Below are 26,880 nucleotides of genomic sequence, written 5' to 3'. Positions count from 1 at the left end.
TCTTTGAGTTGGCTGCCTCCTAGATTTGTGGCTAAACTTTTCTCCCTACAGAAACATAACTAATTGAGCATTTTAGAGGAAGAAGATTCGGAGAGCTATGTTATGAGTTTAAAAACCTGGCATTTGGGTAAGTATTCCAAACCCTTATATGCTCAATCAAGTGATTAGCTTTTTAACAAGGAGACCAGAAATCTTTGACATCATAAGTAGGATATTTATAATACAACTTCCTTCATTGCCTTTTACCTTTATAGCTGTTAGTAATTAAAAGACCATTTGGATTATTCTCAGGCAAACTATCAGAAGTAATCCCTGATGTTCTGAGATGACAAAGTAACCATGGAGACAAAAAAGCATTCATAGGTATAATTATTCCACTGGATAGTGAAGATAACTGGGAAGTCCCTGATATGTTACCATAGGTTGTATGTTAATATATCAAATGACATTTTGACTTGTTGCTTAAACATTATCTCCATTTTTGTACGGGCATGGTAAGGCCCTGAAGTTCAGGGTCCAATTCAGGAAAGCATCCCTTTTTAGGGAAGTTAAGCATGTTTAAATGCTTTGCTGAATCAGAGTCTTGCTCAAAGGTACATAGTGAGTTGGTGCCAGAATATGTGTTGGGGTTCCAAGCTCCCTGACTACTTCTGTAACAACTGGAAAATCATACTTCCCCATGAATCAGTTATTCCTTTAACTTTTGTAAACAATAATAAATAGATTTAATCCTAAATATATTTAACAAGAGGATTTATCTGAGATAATCTAATTTGACTAGCTTTTATTTTCTCAACAATAATGGTATGGCATATGAATAAGTTATTTAGCCAAGAGGCTTAATTCTTAGCTTTTATATAATATATAATGATATAAAAATGGAAAATAATAATATAGAACTTTGAGGATATTTTTGGCTAACATTAATAATATTTAGTCATTTACTCTATGCTATCATTAACTCATTAACCGGTAATTAAGTCTTTGAAAATGTTGCTCATTACAGTCCCACACCCTGAACCATCCTGAATTTAATACTAACATTTCTGTTCATAAATCTTGGAAATGTAAATTAAATTAGCTTGGGTTTTTTTGTTTTTGAAGAGCAAACTGTGACCACTGGTGATGCATGCATCAATAGCATTATATGAGAGGATTCTATTCTATTGTGTGTAGATTTATGTACTGACTTCATCACCATAGTATTTGCGAGCTGGCCAGTAGTGCTTTAAGCCTTGTAACTAATGTCTGTCATGTGTTTGTTCTCTTATCCTCTTCCCAAGGAGAAACGTGTGCGCAGTGGAGTATTTTATCTTTTTTTTGGTTGTTTGTTTTTCATATATGCATAACATATTTTGACTTTTCAGGCTAGATTCCCATTCACAAAAACAGTGGTGGTGCTGCCCCCCTTACACCGAATAGCCCAGTGCCCTAACCATTGGAGCTATGGAGTCATTCTGTCTATCACAGTAAATGTATAAGTATTTTGTATAAAGTGCGACAGTTTTAACAGGAGAGAGACCCTCAGAATAGCCAGTAGTCTGGTGCTTAGCGTATCTTGAGGAGCGGGGTTCAAGTCCCAGCTCCAGAGTGGAGATTGAAATTCCTTTCTCTCACATCCCAGATGAATGCCCTAATCACTGAAGTACTGCATATAAAGGGTTTTGTGAATCTAGCCTTCATTTCTTTTGCTTTTATTAAAAATACTCCAAATTAAACGTTTTGTTCAACCCTAAATTAAAGTTTTCAGACTTCAATTCATTGAAAATGCTAAAAAAAAAAAAAATTGGCTTCTATTCAACCAGAGCCACATTTTTTTTTTCCAGAACTATTAGCAAACCAAAAAATAAATTGGCACAGCTCTACTGAGTATGACTAAGGGTTGCAGAATCCACCTGTAATTTAAACTATCTATATACAGTGCATAAAACCATTACACTCTAGTGCAACTCCTCACAGTTGGGTCTCAGAAGTATATTACAAGTTAGTAGCCATTTGTTAATTAGTGAACTTAAAAGTATTGTCTGAGTCTCTCTCCTTTGGTGTGCTATAATGTTATACATAGTTGCAGCAAACTTGTCAGTATTTCCAGCCTCAGAAAAACAGTGGTATTGAATTTTTACTTCACATTTGCCTTTTACAGTTTATTCTGTGTCTTTACCCCAGAGTCTGCTAAACCAGTTAGTTTAAATAGAACTAAAATCAGAGAGCTATATATAGTTTAATAAAATGGATGTTTAGCCTTGAGTTCAGCTTTTGCTCCTTAATGAAATTGATCTCTCTAATGGAATAATGCCCTTATCCCAGTTTGCAATAGTTACATCCATGGAGATACAGTCTGATAGTACAACCTTAAGCCTTCTTTAGTGTATTCCTGTTTGCAAAAATATTTACTGTTTCAAGAGGAAGTAATCCTTCTTTGTCTGAAACATATGTGTGTACACAATATATTGTTTGAAATCTTTCCATCAAAGCAGTACATTTAAATCTCTTTTGTAATATTAATCTAGCATTGTTGAGTCATGCTGTAGTCAGATCAATAGTATTGCAACTAATTGACTCTGCCAAAAGCCATTAAAAATCAAATTGTCAGCCATTTGTGAGTTTCACGAGAGCTCAGTTTGCTACTGGTTGTTTTGAAACTTTACTTGTTTAAATGGTATTAAACGTGTTTCTGTCTGGATTAAGTGCTTTCAAAAAAGTGAAATTTGAAAGCAGTCACAAGTAAATGCTTTAGGAATCCTTGCCTAAATACGTAGTTTTTACTTTAACAGAGACAGTCTGGGGAAGGAGAGCAGCAAGAGTGGGAAGGGATACCTTTTCAGTATGTTTACTATATATCCTTCTTGCAGACAGCTTCTCTTAAAGTATTCTATGGAAAGTGCTATAATGATAGAGTAATATACCTGGGGCCTTGTATGGCAAGTTGTCAAGGTTCCTTCCCCACTCTGAACTCTAGGGTACAGATGTGGGGACCTGCATGAAAACCTCCTAAGCTTACTTTTACCAGCTTAGGTTAAAACTTCCCCAAGGTACAAACTATTTTACCCTTTGCCCTTGGACTTCCACTGCCACCACCAAACATTTATCTGGGTTTCTTTATTAGGAAAGCGTTGTTTGCAAACGTCTATCCCCCCAAAATCCTCCCAACCCTTGCACCCCACTTCCTGGGGAAGGTTTGGTAAAAATCCTCACCAATTTGCATAGATGACCACAGACCCAAACCCTTGGATCTTAAGAACAAGGAAAAAGGATTTTAATAGAAGTAAAAGTAAAAAAGAATCACCTCTGTAAAATCAGGATGGTAAATACCTTACAGGGTAATTAGATTCAAAACATAGAAATCCCTCTAGGCAAAACCTTAAGTTACAAAAAGGCACACAGACAGGAATATCCATTCTATTCAGCACAGCTTAATTTCTCAGCCATTTAAAGAAATCATAATCTAACGCATATCTAGCTAGATTACTTACTAAGTTCTAAGACTCCATTCCTGTTCTGTCCCCGGCAAAAGCATCACACACAGACAGACCCAGACCCTTTGTTTTTCTCCCTCCTCCCAGCTTTTGAAAGTATCTTGTCTCCTCACTGGTCATTTTGGTCAGGTGCCAGCGAGGTTATCCTAGCTTCTTAACCCTTTACAGGTGGAAGGATTTTTCCTCTGGCCAGGAGGGATTTTAAAGGTGTTTATCCTTCCCTTTATATTTATGACACAAGTAGAGACAGTATGGGAGAAAGGATAATGTTTGATCTTACCCAAGAATTCTACTTTTGGCTGGATGAGAAACTGCAAGCCTAGTTTGCCATCATTTCCTCAGTTTTAAATTCTGATTATTTTACGAAAGCAAAACCAACATAACATGTAACTAACACAAGGTTGTACCAGTTCTTCACCAGATTTCTTCTATGTTAAGTTTCTTTCCTCTAACCTTTATCTGTTGTTTTTGAGAATATCTCGGAGTGATTCTCTTACTCAGTGAGGCTTAATCCTGATGGATCATATATATGCTTGCCAATATTTAATATTATTGCTACTGTTATTATAGTTATTACTACTATAATTACATTGAAAGTTGGCAGCAGAAGGCTAAGTGGGCCAAATTTTGGGTTGGCCTCAACCTGCAACCTAAAGTTATACTTGTATTTTGTGTGCAGTTGGTACTTGCAAAGCCTGCATTTCATTTTTAACATGAATTTGCAATTAGGGTGACAGCTAATGATCAGGTTTTCACACTCAAACCTGAATGGATAAAACTTGCAGGTGTAATTACAGAGGTAAATTTTGAAACATGTGACTGATTGTGTTTTCATGAGTCCACTGTGGATCCATGGTATTTAAACCTCCAGTTTTTCTTCAAGTGCTGGTTCCTATATGTAGTCCTCATGTGGGTACACATGTGCAGCATGCACCTGAGTTCAGAGATTTTAAAAAGCTGTGTCTGTTGGTCCACATATGCTCAGTTGGTCTCCTCATGCTTCTGAGCAAGAGTAGAAGAGGCAGTACAGGTTGACACCCCCTCAGTTCCTTACCGCCGCATGGTCCTGAGTCAGAATTCAATGTTCTCTCTTTCTTCAGCTTTCAGAGATCCTGCAGATAAAATAGTATATAGTTATTCTTTTTAGCTTAGTACAGCTATAGTTTTAGTGTCATTTGTGTACTTTGCTTCCCAGGACTGGGGACTACCTCCCTGCGGTCTGGGCCTATGCCCAAAGTCCCAGGCTTCAAAAACTGCATCTCCTGCACTAGATCCTTCGCTGTCAAAAAGGAACACCAATGTTATCTCTACTGTCTGGGTGAAACACACATTTCTTCTGTGTTTGTCGATCATTTCCACCAATAAATTGCAAATCCTGTGAGCTTCATCTTAGGAAACCCTTAATGGAGAAGGCCCTGAGACCCCTGATCTGGGCCAGGGAAACCCTCCTCTACAGCAGCCTCAATAAATGAGCACATGTCTAGGAGCAGAGCCTTCAATTTCAAAGCCCAAAGACTCTTCCTTCAGGGCTTCCCATGAGAATAAAGGGCATTCTCATGGGCGCAAGGACAGATGCCTGTCAAGAACTGTCCATAAGAGATGCGCTCCTTCCCTGAGCCGATCGAGGTTGGGTGAGCCTTCTAAAGGAGGGCAAGTTGGTAGCAAAAAGAGCTTTTCAGGTTGAAGTTGATGCAACAGTTATAGCATCCAGAAGCTTGACCACAGGTGTTTTTATGAGGAGGGATTCTTGGTTGCAATCCTTGGGCTTTCCCAGGGAAGTGAAAAATACTATGCAGGACCTTCCCTTTGATGAGTCAAACCTCTTTAATAAGAAAATGAATGACTCTTCATTCATTAAAAGACTTGAGGGTACCCTCCACTCCCTATCTGTATTCAACTACCTGCCCTCCGTCCCCTCTGCTTCTGGTCTGGTTGGATTCACCATGAGAAGAGAAACTGAGGGGACGTCAACCAGCAGTACCTCTTATATCCTCACTCGAAAACACAAGAAGACCCACTGCGGATATGAGGGCCAATGGACACTGCTCGTTAAAATGTCTGGACTCGATGCATGCTCATGCATATCCATGTGTTGAATACAGATACGGACCACATATTTCAGAGGACTTCCGATATTAGTAAATAACCTCCTTTTGTCATTGGTTGGTCTAATTCAGCTTTGTAATAATTGGATTTCTGTATTTTAGATTGCTGATTCTCTTTCATGAGTAACATTTTTAATGTATATGAGTAAATCGAATATGATTGCTCCTTTTGGAAGATAATTCACTGTTCGTAGATGCAGAGATACTCTGCAGAGATTAAAGGAATTCAGCCTCTGGCTAGAAACCTATATTAGTTTTGGACTGGCTTTGTTTGCTACCTTTAAACTATGAGTTATTTGTATTTATGAGGAATGGTAGTAGGAAGCGATCGTAGGTTAGCGTTTAGAACTAAAAGTTAGAAATTTGGGGTTTAGTCTTAATTCTGCCACTTAATTCTGCCACTGAGTTACTGTGTAATCTTAATTGCATTCTGTGCCTGTTTTGCACCTGTAAAATGGGAGATACCTTCTATTTACTACTGTTTGTAAAATTCTTTAATAGTCTTAAATGAAAGCTGATGTAGATGCATAAAGCATTATTAAAATTACTGAGCTTGAATTGTCAACATGATACTCTAGACTGATGCCTTTCATGTTTTTAGACAAATCTTGGTAGAATTTGTTTCCTTAGAATGACACTTTTTCCCCCCTTTCTCCAGGTCTATTATTAGCAGAAGATTTTTCTGTATAGTTGGCACACTATACCTATATCGATGTATTACGATGTATGTAACTACACTGCCAGTACCCGGTATGCATTTCAACTGTTCTCCAAAGGTAAGTTTTTCTCACTGCAATTCCATTTGGTAGCTTCTGCTCTTTTTTCTTTTTCCTTTTTCCACATGCCAGAGATCCTTAATAACTGTGAACAGCCCTGTTGATTGTAACTCTCATATAAGTTGGAATGGCATGGACGTTTTTTCACAGATCGTCAATGCTGCGAATTTGTCAACCGGGGTGCTAGCTGTCGAACAATGCAAAGCACTCCCTTCTCAGGCCTAATTTACAGTGTTTGTGTCAATTTTTAACTATTTTGATTAGGGGTGCGACTTTTTTGTTTTGTTTTTTTTCTGAGATAGTGGAATCTGTACATCCTATAATGAGATGCAGTTACTGATGTAGAGGTGCCATATACCACTGTAGCTTACTTCTAGAGCTGAGCAAAATTTGAAATTTCCATCTTATGGGAAATTTCAGTATTTCAGCATTTGTGTTTTCATCCCGAATTGAAAAGAAAAGTTAACATTTGGAAAATTTTCATGGAATTAAATATTCCAAAAAACTTCATTTCAAAAATATTAAAATGTTTTCTCCTTTTTCGATCGAAACAAAACCTTTCATCATTCCTGAAATCAGTGTTTCATTTCTGTTGGTTGAACTCAGGTAGGATGCTTCGTTGCAAGTTAGTTCGACATTAAATTGTATTTCCCCATTGTGGCGCATTGACACATATAATCATAGAAGATTAGGGTTGGAAGAGTCCTCAGGAGGTCATCTAGTCCAACTCCCTGCTCAAAGCAGGACCAACCCCAACTAAATCATCCCAGCCAGGGCTTTGTCAAGCTGGGCCTTAAAAACCTCTAAGGATGGAGATTCCACCACCTCCCTAGCTAACTCATTCCAGTGCTTCATTACCCTCGTCTTGAAATAGTCTTTCCTAATATCCAGCCTAGACCTCTCCCGCTGCAACTTGAGACTATTGCTTCTTGTTCTGCCATCTGTCACCACTGAGAACAACCTAGCTCCATCCTCTTTGGAACCCCCCTTCAGGTAGTTGAAGGCTGCTATCAAATCCCCCCGCACTCTTCTCTTCTGCAGACTAAATAAGCCCAGCTCCCTCAGCCTCTCCTCATAAGACATGTGCCCCAGCCCCCTAATCATTTTAATTGCCCTCCACTGGACTCTCTCCAATTTGGGGGGCCCAAAACTGGACGCAATACTCCAGATGTGGCCTCACCAGTGCCAAATAGAATCGAATAATCACTTCCCTCAGTCTGCTAGCAGTGCTCCTACTAATGCAGCCCAATATGCCGTTAGAATTCTTGGCAACAAGGGCACACTGTTGACTCATATCCAGTTTCTCGTCCACTGTAATCCCCAGGCCCTTTTCTGCAGAACTGCCCCTTAGCCAGTTGGTCCCCAGCCTGTAGCAGTGCATGGGATTCTTCCATCCTAAGTGCAGGACTCTGCACTTGTCCTTGTTGAACCTCATCAGATTTCTTTTGGCCCAATCCTCCAATTTGTCTAGGTCACTCTGAATCCTATCCCTACCCTCCAGTGTATCTACCTCTCCCCCCAAGTTTAGTGTCATCTGCGAACTTGCTGCGGGTGCAATCGATCCCATCATCCAGATCATTATTGAAGATGTTGAACAAAGCCAGCCCCAGGACCAACCCCTGGGGAACTCCGCTTGATACCGACTGCCAATTAGACATCAAACCATTGATCACTACCTGCTGAGCCCGACAATCTAGCCAGCTTTCTATCCACCTTATAGTCCATTCATCCAATCCATTTTTCTTTAACTTTCTGTCAGGAATACTGTGGGAGACCGTATCAAAAGCTTTGCTAAGGTCAAGATATATCACATCCACCACTTTCCCCATATCCACAGAGCCAGTTGTCTCATCATAGAAGGCAGTCAGGTTGGTCAGGCATGACTTGCCCTTGGTGAATCCATGTTGACTGTTCCTTGTGACCTGCTGTTCACAAACCGGGAAGAATTAGTGGGGGAAGCAAAAGTGGATGGGAATCTGGGGGGCAGTGACCATGAGTTGGTTGAGTTCAGGATCCTGACGCAGGGAAGAAAGGTAAGCAGCAGGATACGGACCCTGGACTTCAGGAAAGCTGACTTCGACTCCCTCAGGAAACGGATGGGTAGGATCCCCTGGGGGACTAACATGAAGGGGAAAGGAGTCCAGGAGAGCTGGCTGTATTTCAAGGAATCCCTGTTGAGGTTACAGGGACAAACCATCCCGATGAGTCGAAAGAATAGTAAATATGGCAGGCGACCAGCTTGGCTTAACGGTGAAATCCTAGCGGATCTTAAACATAAAAAAGAAGCTCACAAGAAGTGGAAGGTTGGACACATGACCAGGGAAGAGTATAAAAATATTGCTCGGGCATGTAGGAATGAAATCAGGAGGGCCAAATCGCACCTGGAGCTGCAGCTAGCAAGAGATGTCAAGAGTAACAAGAAGGGTTTCTTCAGGTATGTTGGCAACAAGAAGAAAGCCAAGGAAAGTGTGGGCCCCTTACTGAATGAGGGAGGCAACCTAGTGACAGAGGATGTGGAAAAAGCTAATGTACTCAATGCTTTTTTTGCCTCTGTCTTCACGAACAAGGTCAGCTCCCAGACTGCTGCGCTGGGCATCACAGCATGGGGAGTAGATGGCCAGCCCTCAGTGGAGAAAGAGGTGGTTAGGGACTATTTAGAAAAGCTGGACGTGCACAAGTCCATGGGGCTGGACGAGTTGCATCCGAGAGTGCTAAAGGAATTGGCGGCTGTGATTGCAGAGCCATTGGCCATTATCTTTGAAAACTCGTGGCGAACGGGGGAAGTCCCGGATGACTGGAAAAAGGCTAGTGTAGTGCCAATCTTTAAAAAAGGGAAGAAGGAGGACCCTGGGAACTACAGGCCAGTCAGCCTCACTTCAGTCCCCGGAAAAATCATGGAGCAGGTCCTCAAAGAATCAATCCTGAAGCACTTACATGAGAGGAAAGTGATCAGGAACAGTCAACATGGATTCACCAAGGGAAGGTCATGCCTGACTAATCTAATCGCCTTCTATGATGAGATTACTGGTTCTGTGGATGAAGGGAAAGCAGTGGATGTATTGTTTCTTGACTTTAGCAAAGCTTTTGACACGGTCTCCCACAGTATTCTTGTCAGCAAGCTAAAGAAGTATGGGCTGGATGAATGCACTATAAGGTGGGTAGAAAGTTGGCTAGATTGTTGGGCTCAACGGGTAGTGATCAATGGCTCCATGTCTAGTTGGCAGCCGGTGTCAAGTGGAGTGCCCCAGGGGTCGGTCCTGGGGCCGGTTTTGTTCAATATCTTCATAAATGATCTGGAGGGTGGTGTGGATTGCACCCTCAGCAAATTTGCGGATGATACTAAACTAGGAGGAGTGGTAGATACGCTGGAGGGCAGGGATAGGATACAGAGGGACCTGGACAAATTGGAGGATTGGGCCAAAAGAAATCTGATGAGGTTCAATAAGGATAAGTGCAGGGTCCTGCACTTAGGACGGAAGAACCCAATGCACCGCTACAGACTAGGGACCGAATGGCTAGGCAGCAGTTCTGCGGAAAAGGACCTAGGGGTGACAGTGGACGAGAAGCTGGATATGAGTCAGCAGTGTGCCCTTGTTGCCAAGAAGGCCAATGGCATTTTGGGATGTATAAGTAGGGGCATAGCGAGCAGATCGAGGGACGTGATCGTTCCTCGCTATTCGACATTGGTGAGGCCTCATCTGGAGTACTGTGTCCAGTTTTGGGCCCCACACTACAAGAAGGATGTGGATAAATTGGAGAGAGTCCAGCGAAGGGCAACAAAAATGATTAGGGGTCTGGAACACATGACTTATGAGGAGAGGCTGAGAGAACTGGGATTGTTTAGTCTGCAGAAGAGAAGAATGAGGGGGGATTTGATAGCTACTTTCAACTACCTGAGAGGTGGTTCCAGAGAGGATGGTTCTAGACTATTCTCAGTGGTAGAAGAGGACAGGACAAGGAGTTATGGTCTCAAGTTGCAGTGGGGGAGGTTTAGGTTGGATATTAGGAAAAACTTTTTCACCAAGAGGGTGGTGAAACACTGGAATGTGTTACTTAGGGAGGCGGTAGAATCTCCTTCCTTAGAAGTTTTTAAGGTCAGGCTTGACAAAGCCCTGGCTGGGATGATTAAATAGGGGATTGGTCCTGCTTTGAGCAGGCGATTGGGCTAGATGGCCTCCTGAGGTCCCTTCCAACCCTGATATTCTATGATTCTGTGGTCACCTTCCTCTCCTCCAAGTGCTTCAAAATGGATTCCTTGAGGACCTGCTCCATGATTTTTCCAGGGACTGAGATGAGACTGACCAGTGTGTAGTTCCCCAGATTCTCCTTCTTCCCTTTTTTAAAGATGGGCACTATATTTGCCTTTTTCCAATCATCCGGGACCTCCCCTAATCACCACGAGTTTTCAAAGATAATGGTCAATGGCTCTGCAATCACATGAGCCAACTCCCTCAGCACCCTCGGGTGCATTAGATCTGGCCCTATGGACTTGTGCATGTCCAGCTTTTCTAAATTGTCCTTAACCTGTTCTTTCACCACTTAGGTGAACATGGAAGTTGTATTTTGGGAGCCTGATGGGCTCTATTCTCCCCAAGGACCAAGCTTCACAGCTGGAATATATCTGCGATTCACAAGTCCGCATGCAGTTTCATCAAAGGGGAGTCCAGATGGCATTGTGGGATTTGTAGTCCTCCAGAGAGCCTGACCTGTAGGTCCCATGAGGCAATGCACTAGTAGGAAAGTACAGTGTGACGGGGCAAGGCCAGATGGCTATAGAAAAGTAGTGGGAGATTAGCTCCAGGCTAAACAAATCCCTGGTACCAGGATAAGTGAAATGGCAGCTGCTCCAGGTCAATTAAGACACTTGGGGCCGATTAAGAACTTTCCAGAAGGCAGGGAGAATGCTAGGTTTATTGGGACACCTGAAGCCAATCGGGCTGGCTGAAACTTGTTAAAAACCTCCCAGTTAGTCAGGTGGGTGTGCATGTCAGGAGCTGTGGGAGGAAGTTGCGCTGTTGGAGAGACTGAGTACTACACACCATATCAGGCACGAGGAAGGAGGGCCTGAGGTAAGGGTGAAGTGGAGCTTGAGGAAGTGAGGGCTGCTGTAGGGGAAGTAGCCCAGGGAATTGTACATGTCATGTTTCTAAAAGGTCAGCTACCATAGCTGATACTATTAGGGTCCCTGGGCTAGAGCCCGGAGTAGAGGGTGGGCCTGGGCTCTCCCCCCTCTACCCCCCCCTTTTGCCCCCTGATTAATCGCTGAGACTGGGAGACAACAGAGACTGTGCAAGGAAGGATAACTTCTCCTCACCTCCCTTGCTGGCTTATGATGAAAATGGCTTCCCTTGTTTCTAGAAAGAGAAGGGTTACGTGGAGGGTCACAGTGAGCCTCTGAGGCTAGCGAAATCCGCCAGGAAATGCGGGACCCACGGAGGCAAGGACAGAGCTTTGTCACAGCAGTTTAATGTTTTGTTGAATTGATTTGAAACAAAGCATTTCAGGTTAGTTAAACAAGTAAAATATTCCAATTTGTATCAAACTGACCCAATGAGAAATATCTTGTTTCCATTTTTCTAATAGAAAATCAAAGAGTCTTTGAAAAACAGAAATTTTCCAATAAAAAAATTAGATTTTGTGGACAGTACATTTTCCATCTTAATGATTTTCTTATGGCAAATTCCCACCCAGCTCTACTTACTCCCCTAAATTTACAAGACTAAGCTATCCTAGTATAAGCACCTTTATATAGGTATAATTGCGTCTGCACAAGGGGGGTTATATTATACCAGTTTGAAACCAATATAATTTAAGTGATACAAAAACTGAAGACAAGCTGTAGTGCTCGCTCACTCTCTCCATAGCATTCCTATCCCTCCCCAGCCTAGATGTTAATTATGGTAATTATGAAGCTTGAGAGAAATAATCTAATCAGCCTATTTGAAACCTCCCCTGTACAAGCTCTCTACGGCTTCGTCCACATTTTTCTGTATTGGTGAAAACTCCACTTCCAGAGCAGAATTAGTTGATAGGCCATCTTAAAAATCCAAAACCCCTTAACCTACTTTACAGTAGTATTGCTACTGTTCTTTTATGGGTGGAACTGCACTGATGCAGAAAAATGCCGACATGTTCTTAAAGTAGACAAACCCAAAATATTTGGTTTCCAAGAGAAAATGTTCCAATGAGTGTGCTGACCAATGATGGAAATTAGCTCTGCTTATATGATGACAGTGTAGTCTTTGCCAAATCGTATGTGGCTGCTTGGAGACATAAGTCTTTGTAAACGGAGGAATGGGAAGGGACATGAGAAGGAGAAATCAGCAACATGTGTAATCAGTCAGTCAAACAGTGAGCCACTATAAGTACAAAAAGAAAACAGATACTATAATTCCAAACTGAGTAAATCTGCCATTTCTGAAAAGGAACATTCTTTATTTCAACAGAAATTAGGCAGATTTGCCAACGTTTTAAGTGACCTTTATAACAAGGACTAACCTGCACTGTACTGCATTACTGCAGAGTTTTGATATATTGATTAGCTTCTCTTGATCTTTCTCAGGACTTCCTTGTAAAATACAGAACATTTTCAATCCCGAAAATCCCTTCTCATCTCCTTATCTGAGTCAAACATAATTTGAAAGAAATGATTTGATGTTTGGGCGAATTCTAGGCTTTTATGGGTAATGCAGGAAGTATAATCACCATGAAAGACACTAAACAGATCCTTAATGTTAAAACTGTCTGAAAAGTACAATTCATGCCTTCTGTTGAGGTTTTTAAAACAAGAATGAGCTCTAAAATAAAGAAATATTAGTCTTCAGAAGACAAATGTATTCAGTAGTGACTGATTTAAGTAGTACATGTTTTGTTCTAATTATTAAGTGGTTACCATGGCTACTTTAGGCTGTGAACCTCTTTAAAATTAGATTAAGATACAGCATGAAGAATTATCTGGTTACTACACTAATCCATTAGATCCTAGCTGGTTAATATACTAAGCCGTTAGATCCTACACTTCCAGGTAGTTTGTGGGCATGCAATACAGTCTTTTCTTTGAGTGACTAATATGCCCCTGTTATGCTTGCAACAAAGTGTAAAAAAATTCCATTACTTCTATTAGTGGCCTCTTTTGAATGCATTAAAATATCTGATCAGAGTCACTCTAGCAGGTGTGAGCAGCCAGGCAGTATCTTACAAACACTCCATAAAAGAGTTAGTGATTTTCTGGAAGGAGCCAAAACCTTTGTTTGGAGGGGGAGTGGAATCTTCAGAAATAGATTTTTAAGTATATGTGTGTGTGTGTGTGTGTATGTATGTGTGTGTATATATATATATATATATATATATATGGTGCATTCCAAAGGCTATCTTTGAGCCTAAATCATTCATTGCATAGATAGTTTAAACATCAAGAGGAAGGGATAAACCCAGTCAGATATGTGGAAATCTACCTGGCTCTTCCACCTACTGTTTGAATTGAAGTAAATTTGCACGCACGCACATGCAGCTCCTCTGTGGGCTACACTAGTTAAATTTCTTTCAAAATGAAAAGTGGAAACTAATGTTCTGAGGCCTCTTAGATTTTACAGTCAAACTGCTTGTGGTTTGCTGGCAGTGAAACCCACTCCAGTGAGCCAGAGAAGGCTTGTCAGACTGCCAGTGCTGCTAGGAAAGGGAAGCAAGTCCCAGGACAAATGTGGTATATGGATACTTCAATGCATCCATGTGTTCCAGGGAGCATAGGTGGACAGAGGTCAACAGTAGGAATCATGAGGAGAGGAAAGGACTAACTATAAAAGATGGCCACGGGTCAGCCCTGTCCTTCTCATTGATAATCCCTTGTGCTTGGGGTGGAAGACAGGGTTTCCACGCCAGTGGGCTAGCTGAAGCTAGAGGGAGATAGTAAGCCTCTGAAGAACCAGAGCTTCATTAGAGGTCAGAGAAGTCTGTACACTGTTTCTTGCTTCAGACTGGGGGCAGGGAGACACTGCAATGCCGAACCCTTAACTCCAAACTTATACTTCCCACATGAAAGAACAACATGTCACACGCTTTCCCATTTATGTCTGTTATAAATATAAATTATAGTGTTGCTGAAAAAGGTTAAGCTTTTCATTACAGTGTGAGTTGGATTAATTTGGTGAGTCTTTTGTGTGTCTGTATCCTTGAGAGAGATGTGGAGTATGTTTAATGTTGTGACTGGATGTTAAAGTATTATAAACAAGTTTTCCAGAACTTGTAAGTTCTTTTGTATTGTGTGTTTGTGTGAATATGTTTTGCTCTTAGCAGTTTTAGCTGGTTTTTAATAAGCTTTTGTTTGTGGAAACAGTCTGAATGTGTCTAGTTTGTGGTAGTACTTCATCAATCATCTTTCTATTTAATAAAATGTTTTTGAAAACTCTGCCACTCTGCCTTTTTTTAAAGCTTCTTTCCTGTCTTTCACATCTCACTTTTCTTTCATATTGTAGTTATTAACGTTTGGTTTCTTCCATTGTTCAGTTCTCATTACCTGTTTGTCCCTTGCTAACACTCCCCCCCCCCCCCCCCCCCGGCCCCCGCACCGGTTTCTCCTTCCTTGCATTCTCTGTATTGTCTCCTTCATTCCTTCAGTTATTATCTCTCCATTTCTTACTCTTCTTCTCTCCAGTAATCTCACTTCTTCCCAAAATCCCTCTTTCTTCTTTTTTCTAACCAGTCTCCCCAGCCTCTCCACATAGTCACCTACCCATCCTATTCATCCCAATGCATCTGAATACTTGTGATAGGCAGGAGAATTTTGCTCCATTCATAGACCACTGTGTCAATTGCTCTTTCCCTATCCTTGCTGCAGAGGGGGTTACTAGAAAAAAAATGGGTTTTTCAGTCACTCTTCAGAGGAGTGTAATGAACACAGGTTTTATCTTCCTTTTTTGGGGAGATAGGAGGGTATAGATAGTTCGCAGATTGACTTTCCCCAGGAGACAGCTAAGGCACCAGCCTTCAGTTTTTTCTGCATTGGTGGGAATAGTGAACAACAGCCAGTAAGTGATGGTGTTTCCTCATCATCTGTGTGAGATCTGCTCTACCTTCCTGAACACTCAGCAGCCTGGTAAAGGAGGCACTGAATTGTATTAAATCTGTGCCTAGGTGGCCTGGCTCCACAGCCAGAGGGAAATGGCCATATCACAAAGTGAGCAAATGTAGTTATCTAGCACTCACTGCACGTACAACCAATGTCCTATGTTCCTTGCTGATGTTTGCGCCAACTTGTGGAAATGATACAACAGAGCTGGAAATGCTGTACATAATTTATGGAGGCATTTCCAACACTGGATACACTGGGTGGTGGCCATATGAGGAGTGGGTAATAATAGGGGAATATGGGTAACCAGAACTATAAAGCTTTACAGCTCTTCTTTATGCAGAAACCATTGTGTCAAATTTCAGATGTTATCACACCACAATGACTGTTAAGGTGGTGTTCAATCAAGCTCATTAAATTGGACAATTCATCCAATTTACTATTGGATTAATTTCTGTAGGAACAGCACTGTTACTAAGGGACTTCATTTAATTCATCTTAATTGTTTACAGTTTATCATTATCAAATTAAAAGGAAAATGGGAGGTTACCAGATTTTAATGAAAACACCTAAAAATTGCAGTCTGTCACTGGAAGAATTTGATTTCTGTTTAACATACTTATTTTTTGTGGAGGCGTTGGGCTTCAGAATATGTGTTAGATGAGATTTTTTTCAAAGAAAAGAGACATTGGTATGTAAAGTACATTTTTGCAATCTGTGGCATTCAGTGTATAGGATTTTACTGGTGCTACAGATAGATGCTTCTGCTGCTTGATCTGCTTAATGCAGTGGTTCCCAAACTCGTTCCGCCGATTGTGCGGGGAAAGCCCCTAGCCGGCCGGGCCGGTTTGTTTACCTGCCACATCCGCAGGTTCGGCCGATCGCGGCTCCCAGTGGCCGCGGTTCGCTTCTCCAGGCCAGTGGGAGCCGCTGGAAGCAGCAGCCAATACTTTCCTTGGCCCGCGCCACTTCCAGCAGCTCCCATTGGTCTGGAGCAGCGAACGGCGGCCACTGGAAGCCGCGATCGGCCGAACCTGTGGACGAGGCAGGTAAACAAACCGGCCCGGCCCGCCAGGGGCTTTCCCCGCACAACCGGCGGAACAAGTTTGGGAACCACTGGCTTCGTGTGTCATCTTGTAATCCCAGGAAACTATTCCATGTTTTTATAGCTATTGTGTTTATATTCCATTGCTGTTAGATGTTTGAATTTTTATTGTGAATTTTGCTTTGCATTGGTCCATTATTCATTGGAAGAAGTAAGTAAGTTGCATGATAGCTCATGTAGTAAAATAACCTATTTTTTTCCTCCACAAACACATCTGTTTGCCAATAGAAACCAGCGTAGCTCCAAAAAACCCTGTATTCTAGGAATTGGATTTAGGCAAGACTACATACATTTGATTAATCTGTCAGTTCTGTATTTTGACTGCCTGACCTTAGCTTCTGGGTTCTGTCTCATTCTTAGAAAATAAGCTAAATTTGGAAGACCTTTTACAATTGCTGTACAAATTATTTGCCTGGTTGACTTAATTCCTTTGCCACTCATATGTGAGAAATAAATTGGTTAGTCTCTAAGGTGCCACAAGTACTCCTTTTCTTTTTGCGAATACAGACTAACATGGCTGCTACTCTGAAACATTTCACTATTTTCTGGAGATGTAGCTGTAAAGGAGATAGAAAAGCTGTTTTGCTAGGAGTTGTTTTCCTACTTTCCCAGGATTCTACAGTGTATCTACGGCGCTTACAAAGCATTCTCAGTTATAGCTGTGTAGCTCCCATTGAGAAAACTAAACAATTACCTGAATTTAAAGCTCTCATTAGAATAATTTTTCCTTACAGTAATGAACAATATTGAATGTTGCCGGCAAAACAGCTGCAGAAGAATGTCATAAATGGCAGCACTTATAAATATTTATGAATACCAGAGAAAATGATTTCACGTTACCTATTTTAGTGTTACCATAACTGATAATGCTCTAAAATCATGGAATTATTAATTGCTAGATGTAATGGCAGTAACTATGGAGTTATTGCTTTGATCCTGTATAACACCAAAAAGATATGTCATGTTGATTATTTTAATTGAAAGTGAATGAGTTAAGGCTGGCTATTTGTTAGTTTCCTTTTCTCCCCAAACCGTTAGCTATTTGCAGAGAAAGGGGAAGGCCCTGACAATTTTTTCTCTAAGGGAAGTCTCCATAATTTTTGGTTTCCTATCTTAGAAAATATAAATCTATTTAATTATGCATTTTCATCCCAGTAGTGTTTTCTCCATGTTGTAATCTGAAAACAATTCGTTTATTTTTTTTCCATTTTTATGTATTGTAGTCTTAAAGTCTCATTCTTATGCCTCAAAGATATTTGGCAGTAGTCTTTGGAACCAATCGGTTTTTTTCTCATTAAATAGCTCATGTGTAAAATTACCGAGATAAAGGGTCTGATCACACGAATTAGTAAGCATCCTCAAGTCCTGTTAGCATCAATGGGAGTCAGGCTTGTTCAGCATTAAATTGGAGATGCTTGACACCCTGTAGGGTAATGCCTTCTCTCATAATCTATGTTAATTTTTCATATCTTTAATGCAGCATGAAATAATCTTGGTTAAATATGTTCTTCTCTTCTTCCACCAGCTCTTTGGAGATTGGGAGTCTCACCTGAGGAGGATAATGAAATTGCTTGCTGGAGGGGGGTTATCTATCACAGGATCCCACAACATGTGTGGTGACTATCTGTACAGCGGCCACACAGTCATGTTAACACTTACATATTTATTTATCAAAGAGTGTAAGTTCATTACAATGTTTATGGAATTTAATTTTGTATATAATTAATTATTAAAAAATGTTCACTGTCTCGATCCATTAATAGAATTAGAGTGAAAAACCCAGCTTGTTCAAGTCTATTCAGTAATGTAAGACAATAATATATGCTTTATTGACTAAGAAAACAGGTGAAAATGGAATAACACTACTGTATGAGTTATACTTGGATTATTCATTCTTATTAAAGTATATTTTGACTAGAACACGATATAAAACATACTTCATGCTCAGTGAATATAGTGCTTTTGATCCAAGTATTTCAATCGTTTAAAAGCACAAGCCTCACAATACCTCAGTTTAGTAGGTAAATATTAGCATACTTGTTTTGCAGAATGGGAAATGTGGCACAAAAAACCTAAGTGACTTTCCCAAAGATACTGGAAGTTGTATGCATACAATTGAAGAGATGATCAGGCCCAAAAGTTTACGTATACACACAATATGGTAGGGAAGAGGATATAGGAAAAAAGGAATTACAGTAGCCTTGTAGTATGTATAATACAATCCCAAAATACTTTATAAGGTTATACATACTTCTGTTTTTATAGACTGAGATAAACTAGCCAAAGAGTCACAGGTGTAATTTTTTGGGGATTCAATTAGCCTTTCCTTTTTTTAGTGTCTGACTGTTGTCAGTTGGCATGCATGTTGCTCTCTCCATGCTATCCCAGCCCTGCAAAGAGAGTTGGTTCAGCAGACCTTGATAGTACTACCCAGAAAGAAAGACCACATGCACTGTTCAGTGACAAAAAGTTATTGCTCTCAAGGCACAGTACTAGTGGTTACAAGTACGCAAACACAAGTGCCCAATGGGAAGGAGTGGTAGTCAGCAGCCAGAGTCTGCTGTCCCCTAGGCCACATAAAGGGTTGTGGTGAAGTACCCCGACATTTGTAGACTAACAACTTATGTACCACCTTATGTGTTTCATGACATCTGCTTGTTACTTCTCCTTGTATCTTGCTCCAAGCATCTCGGCTAAACATCCCTATTTATCACTTTCGTCAAACCCCCCTTATCTGGTGTCAGGATGTACCCGGGCTAATTTTTTTAAAGTGTGTCTACACACATACCCAGTATCTGTTGCTTCTTAGGAGCCTGAGTTTTAGTAACACTAGCAATACTTTTGCCAAGGTCATGCGTCAGACAGTAAACTTGTAACATCTGCTGTAATACATGGCTTAACTTTGGTTCATGACATGCCTTAACTTTGATGACTGTGGTTCAGGCTTCAGATCTTACAGCAGGCGCAGAGCTCCAGACTCTCGCTCTCTCTCCCACACCTATGAATACATTTTAAAAAAATATACTGATTACTTTTCAAATTGAGAAGTAAACATTAAATATTTTGTTATTTTGCACTCAAACTCTTATTGTGCAATTCATGTGCACAGTTGTTGTCTAACAGTCTCCTGCTTCTAATTATAAATTACTGGCTTCCAGAGTAATAAATTAGTGTGTTTAAGTAATGTTATCAGCATTCTTTTATGTGATTAAATAGTGATTATTTTTCTTGCTTTCAGATTCACCTCGGCGACTTTGGTGGTATCACTGGATTTGTTGGGCTCTTAGCATAATTGGGATGTTCTGTATTCTCTTGGCTCATGACCACTACACTGTGGATGTGGTGGTGGCTTACTACATCACTACAAGACTTTTCTGGTGGTATCACACAATGGCCAATCAGCAAGTGAGTTTTCACCCAAATATTTGGTTCTCCTTGGTTCTTCATCTCCTTCTTTAGAACATCAATAGATGAATTATGATATGTTGTTTTGAGACTTTTAACCAGGATATATGAATGGATTGTTCTCCCCTCACATTGTGCCTTACGGGAGAGAACAGAAGACAAACCCCAAGAATTCCTAAAATCCAAACTTGTACAGAACACTTAAAATAAAAAACTACAGAACTTCCAGTGATGGCAGAGAAGCATGACAGGTTTATTCTTCCCTGCCAGTGGGGCTCCATCACTCTTATCTTGATCACCAAAAATGTGGGAAAGCCTGCCTGCCAAACAAGCAGTCTGCCTTCATTTTTTATTTAATTTTCACTTTTGAAGGATGTGTGTTTTTGAATTTTGGGCAAGGTGAAGAAAGCAAAATTGTCCACTCTTATGGTATTAGCACAACTCATAATTTAATGGGGGTGGTAGAGGGGTAAAGCTTTTCTTGATCTCCAGATATGCTGTAGCCTGCTCGTGCACTTTTAGCCATTTCAGAAATGTCTGTCACGATTACTTTTGATGGGACTGAAGCCAGGCTGCTCTTAGTAAAAAGAGCCATTGTCTTAAAGCATCTGCAAGTGGAAGTGAAGTTGCACCTAGTAAAGGTGGCTGTCCTTTTCCCATTGAAAATAATGGGACAGAAGCCAGGCTGCCCTAGGATGACCAGCTGTCCCAATTTTATAGGGACAGTCACAATTTTGGGGTCTTTTTCTCACATAGGCACCTATTACCACCCACCCCCGTCTCGATTTTTGACACTTGCTATCTGTTCAGCCTAGGCTGCCCACATTCTTCATGTGTGGTCCAGGCAGGAGATAGTGGAGCTTACGTGAGGCTGTAGTGATCTGAAGAATAAAGGAGAGCTGGCGGGAGGGAGCCAGAAATATGAAACAGAAAGAAAGAAAGAAAGAAAAAGAAATTTTGGGACGAAGCAGAGAGAGATGTGGAGTGGGTAGAGAAATTTGTTTTTTTACAACTCTAAAGCTCAAAAATCAGAAGACAGACCTAAATAATTTATTTTTGTTTTAAAATCTCATTATTTTAATGCTACCGTCATGTGTTCGAGGGTCTTGTGGAGTTAAACCGATAGCAATGCTGACTGACTTATTTTTAATTTAGTCTGCCAAGGCTCAGTAATGTAGAGTCCCGGTTTAAATGGAAAATCCATTGACTGACTTCAGACTTGGGCAAAAATTTAGTGCCTATTTTTACTCAAAACTATTTGCTGATCTTCAGAAAATCTAAGATAGGAATGGAGTCTCTTTTGATCTAAGATAATAGGTCAGTGTAAAAGTATTATATTTGGAAAATTGAGATCCTGATTATATATCCTTTAACACATTCTCTCCTTATATGCCTGCTATGGCTCCAGTTCAGCATAGCACTTGAGCATGTGCTTATTCAGGGCCTATATGCAGTGCTGAAGTATGAATGTTCTGTGAATCATCAATGTTCCATCATTTCTAGTTTATACCCAAAGCTTCTGACTTGGGGGAATATATATATGTTTGTTTGTTTGTTGGAAAAGAAAGCTTCTAGATGTTGGTTTATGACAGGAAAAGATGGCAATATATGGTCTTGACAATTAATGCCAGCAGCAAAATTGTTTTAAGTTGGTAATATAAAAAGTAATGCAAGCTTAAGGCATTACAGTACTTTTATATTGTAATACAAACCTGGTACTGATAGGTTTACTGCTCTCAGAAAAATGAATCAATGCATTTTGCAACTGTAAACTGGTGAAGTGAAAGCTAACTTAAACCATAGTGGTGGAAATTACACTACAAAAGTCTTATTATGGGAAATGCTGTACTTCGTTGCACAGAAAAACATTGGTTATCCTGTCATCCAGTTTTCACAGTGATGATATATCGGCATATACTGGTTCTGGGAATCATTAAGTGTGCTTAGGAATAGAGACTAAAGGTAATCTGTCAAATATTGTGTGTGTTGATACCAACTGGCCCAGGCAGGATGGTTCTTTTGTGATGGAAGACTTATATAGTAGCGATGGTTGTGGACTATTGAGTTTACGTTCAGCTGAGGAATAAATCATTCTCTAAATGTCCTTTCACTTTGTCTTGGGTGTCCTTACTCGGCATCCAGCTGCAGCAACTGTGATATTTCATAAGCCATTTCAGGGTGATTGAATAGCAGTGCTGTTCAGTTTGGGAATATGGAGGCTCAGGATTGACTTCAGAGGACTTGGGTACTTCAGTCCTTTTCATGAAGAGTAGGAGAACTCTAGATAGGAAGAGATCATCTTTATGGTATAGATCAAGTGTGTGATATTAGTTCTGTAGTCTTGTCAGGAATCTTATACCAGAGGCACAAGACAAGGGGTCTACATCACAGTTCATGCTGTATAACACAAGGTAAATTGGTAATATGATTATTGCCATCCATGATCATGGATTATACCTCTATTTTCACTGTATTACTGAGAGCTGGTTCAATTACAGTACAAAACATCATTATTTTCTCCTGTCTACTATGTGGTTCAGCATTAGCCCATATGCAATTTGGAAATTGGCACCGCTGTGCGGGCTGCATCTGACTGTAGATGAAGGAGGTCTCCCATTTCTAACCTGGATTCACTGGAATGGGTCTATCTTGCCTATGAGCCTCTCGAGATAGAATGAAAATGAAATATTGTTATATGGGCCACTTGCTTATATTTCCTACTTGGGCTAATATGGTGCTTGCCCAGTTTGGCACTGGAATCACTAATTCATCGAACCTTCCAAACAGCATGGTTGCTGTGCTGCCTCAGTGTCTGTCCAAAAGTTGACTTGGTTGAACTATAGCTGGCTTAAATTGACCCAAGACAAGAGTCAAGAGGTATTTGCGGATTAGAGAAAGCAAAAAGAGGTTATGGCAGAGGTTGTTAGCCCCTTTAACTGTATTGGGTATGTCTTTCTTTTGTTACTGAAGACATGTCTACACTGCCCCACAGTTTAGACTAAGGAGTGATGTGAATAGCAGCGCACACCAAAGTACTGCACTGTTAACTCCCCCATGTGGATGGCGTAGTCACAATGTAAAAGTCCTGAGTTCTCACTGATGCAACATTCGTGTGACCTCAGGACCTTTAATTTTGCTCCCACAGCTTCTACCAGGGGAGCACTACTACTGACATCACCCGTTAGTCCAAACTGTGGGGCGGTATAGACATGCCCTGGAGTTGGCAACCCTAGATTGTGTTGATTCCTTACCTGTTTCTGGATTCCCAGATGATTCCAGAAGCCAAGTGTGCTTTTTGCCAGTTTGTGACTTTTTTCCCCTTCAGGTATGAATGTCTCCAGAGTCATTCATGCTTCAATAACCTCCAGACTGGGTTGCTGAAAAGCTAAGGGTTAACCACTCAGAAACTTTACCTACTGCATTGCTTGAACACCAAATTATTTACTGGTGTTTCACACAAGAAACATGCCTGTGCTCCATAAAACCGGCTTGCTTTATACATCGTATTGTTACAGATGTTTCTTTTAATCTGGAAAGTTCTTCATAGTTTGGATCCTCCAGCTGTATATAAAAATTCTCTCACTTAGGACAACTCCTTGACAGTTGAGACTTGATGTTAGTGTGGAACTGACAACCCCTAGAGGACAGAGAGTTCTCATAGGGCTCCCAAATCCATAACTTGCTTACTTGGCCCAGTGGAGCTGCAGTTTGACTATTAGGACATGTTCAAGGAGAGTTTTTCGGGGGCAGTGGATAGGAAGCATGTGAACAATAATTATTTTTATCCAGCTGAAGTTTTGTCAATGTAGGTTGGTTTTGGTATATGTTCATATTGTTAATGTAAATGTGCATAGAGATAGGAGGCAGGTACTATGTAAATTTAAACAATAAATTTGTGGAGAATTGCAGAAGATGGTGGCAAACAGTGTGCATTAAAGTAATGAGAGAAATTGCTGTGCTTGTTTGTAATTATTTTTTCCTAATTATCTTTGTGCAGGTGCTAAAAGAAGCTTCCCAAACTAACCTCCTTGCACGGGTGTGGTGGTACAGGCCCTTCCAGTACTTTGAAAAGAATGTTCAAGGAATTGTACCTCGTTCTTACCATTGGCCCTTCCCCTGGCCGGTGCTGTATCTCGGTAGGCAAGCTAAATACGGCAGATTGGTGAATGACACATAACAGCTGTAAAAAGTGGGGGGAAAGGAACTGTTCAAAGTGCTCAGAACTCCATGAGAGAAGATGCCATAAAAAAGTGAACTGCTCACTAATCTTTTATCTTTTAACCATTACCTTCACCTAACCTGTTCAGTTACCTGGAAAGCACTGTGATCTTTTTTTTTTTCTCCAAAGGATCTGCGTTGGACAACAATAAAGAAAATTTAACTTATCATGCACTGTATACATTTCTTGTTAATAGATTTGGGATCTACATTACCCATCACCATGTTCCTTTGTATATGATGCAACAGCATAAATGAAAACTTTTATATCATAGGTTCTGGTCTTTCCAGTCACATCTGGGAATAAAACATATTATTTTCTTGGGAAAACATACTTTTCATATCTCTTGCCCCAAAGATTGGGCTGTAAGCCATTTTCTAGCAAATGTGTATATGAAGGTTTCTAAATACCTGACTGGGGGAAAATTAAACCTCTTTCTACCTGTTACACCAATGTTTCAAATAAAATGATAAGACACAGAAAGGTTTAGTAACTTTTGATTTTGTAAAATCTGCAGTGACAGTGTCAAAAAGTGCAAAAAATAATATTCTGTTGTAAAGTGATTTTCTAAGTATTTCCTAACTTTATTTTTCAAAATATGTATGAAAACTAAATTTAAAAAGATTTTTACATGTCAGAGAAAAGAGAGTTAAAATAAAAAATGCTTTTCGGAAGAGAGAGATTTGTCTATGTTTCTAGTGCCTTTCTTGTCTTGATTGTATGGTCAGTAGGCAGTCTTAGATGTTCTTATTTAAAATAAAATATTCCATGAAAACACAATTATATGTACTGTATACATTAATAAATTTTACATTTATAACTAAATTAAACTGGAAATTTACTTATAATGTTGAAATTGCTATTAGTAGGGAAAAATCAAATCAAAGGCTCAGATCTTGTTCACACATTGTGGGCAGGTCATAGTAAAATGTAAGATTTAAATTGATTTTATTATCTACTCAGTAGCTGGATTTTAACTGTCAAGACAACAGCCATGGATTCCCTTTTTCAGGAGTTTTACAGCTGATCACTGACTTCAAATTGAATAGTTTCTCCATCCTTTAATGAAAATGTTGTTGAAAAACAACAAAAATAATCTATTTCTTTAAAATATATTTGTGCAGAAGCTGCATGTACCTCTAAGTTTCACTCCTACCATACATACTGTATGTTTGGGGAAGTATTCTATGATATCCTTGCCAATGTGCAGAACAAAATAGATTTTTAAGAATGAAGAAGATATCCGTTCTGTATTTTATGTGAAGCAGAGTTATCTTCTGTAGGGTTTTTGTGTATTCACAAGGTGATATTTGTATTGTAAAACAATGATGGTGAAGGAAAATAAAGAGACTTTTAAAAAATGTATTTTCTTTTATCTTTTCAATATGTCTTAAATTTAATGGTAGGTTTACACTCCAGAGCCTTGTCTTTACTTTTCTGTGTTTTATTGAATGGATTCAGAATTGGACTTTATCGAAACAGCATTCATTTTTAGCCAGTGTTCACATTTTACAAGTCAGTGCATTAATACTATGGAATAGTGGTAATATTTAAAAGTCTGGTTGTATGTCTGACAGACCTCCATGTGGCGAACAAGGATCATCCGTGATCCACAATGAGGAATTGCTTCAAGCTCCTAGGTGACATGATTGCTTGTACACACAGGCATAGCTCAAGTCAATCTACCACTCTGAGGTCCACCATCTGGACAAGTTAGTATGGATCTCAGACAGGATATTGTCATCTTTGAATTGGTGCATGTGCCAGGACAACGTGTGCAGGGCTTCCCCTTATCAGGAATCCACCTCCTCCTTTATTTATTGTTGTCATCTCTTATGGGTCCCTCGTTTGTACCCTTAGCCTCCGGCTGCATTATTACACCTCTCAGCAAAAGTGGCTGTTAGAGGCCATCACCTCTGTTAGAGTAGTGGGGAACTGCACATGCTGATAACAGATCCCCCAGATGCTATAATCTATGAAAAAAAAGTGCACCTTTCCAAGGTCGTATCTGATTTCCACCTAAATCAGTCTACATACTTGTCAGTCTCTTCCAAAGTCACATGCTCACAAGGATGAGCCTTTTACCTGGACAGAACAAAACCCTTTTGAGTTTCTTATCAGCTCTTCATATCCTATGCAGAGCAAATGGGACATCATCCTATTGCAGCATGACGACTCTAAATGGATTGGAAGCTTCATTGTCACACCTATGCTGCCAAAGATATCAAATTTCCTGAGAAGCTGTCTGCATTCAACAAGAGTGCACTTATCCATCCTCGTTTCCTTTTATGGGAAATGTTCCTATCGTTGCCATCTGTACAGAGGTGACCAGGGCCTCAGTCCACAGATTTGTTAGACAGCATGCAATTACAGCTGCATCAAGAGAAGAAACAAATGTAAGAAAAAACAGTCCATCTTCTGATGAGACACCTAGTCCCATATCTACTGATAATGGCTTAGGCTTTGTGACATTTTGGGGATCACCCACACCAGTAAGGGGTTCTGTCACCTCCTACCTTGTAACATTCGGTGCCTCTATGCTGCCATGGTTCAGAGCCCTGACACCAGTAACCAGCCTACAGGCATAAAGGTCTCACTCTGGCTTCCACCCACCTATTTACTCCTTGCAGGGTGACCCCAATAGCCCTTCTGGTCCCAAGTCTCCCCTTCCCTTTTAACAGGATTTGCTGTGCTTTGTTTTCTTTTTCTCAGACTGTAGTAATTCATGGT

General features: G+C 40.3%; 1 protein-coding gene across 25 annotated transcripts in view; it reads left to right on the top strand.

Annotated features, from left to right (window-relative positions):
- SGMS1 (sphingomyelin synthase 1) overlaps window positions 1-25,515 on the top strand; it is a 209,827-nt gene extending 184,312 nt beyond the window's left edge. For all 25 annotated transcript variants that reach the window (XM_037904997.2, XM_037905005.2, XM_037904999.2 and 22 more), the window contains 4 exons: window positions 6,240-6,357; window positions 18,052-18,205; window positions 19,765-19,931; window positions 23,929-25,515. In XM_037904997.2, the coding sequence (XP_037760925.1) occupies window positions 6,240-6,357; window positions 18,052-18,205; window positions 19,765-19,931; window positions 23,929-24,108 (619 nt within the window). In that variant the 3' untranslated portion in view covers window positions 24,109-25,515. The remainder of the gene's footprint in view (window positions 1-6,239; window positions 6,358-18,051; window positions 18,206-19,764; window positions 19,932-23,928) is intronic.
- Window positions 25,516-26,880: the final 1,365 nt, after the last annotated feature.

The sequence above is a fragment of the Chelonia mydas genome, chromosome 7 (assembly GCF_015237465.2).
Source record: "Chelonia mydas isolate rCheMyd1 chromosome 7, rCheMyd1.pri.v2, whole genome shotgun sequence".
In the NCBI taxonomy this organism is placed as follows: Eukaryota; Metazoa; Chordata; order Testudines; family Cheloniidae; genus Chelonia; species Chelonia mydas.
This window is presented reverse-complemented; position numbering and strand designations above follow the sequence as displayed.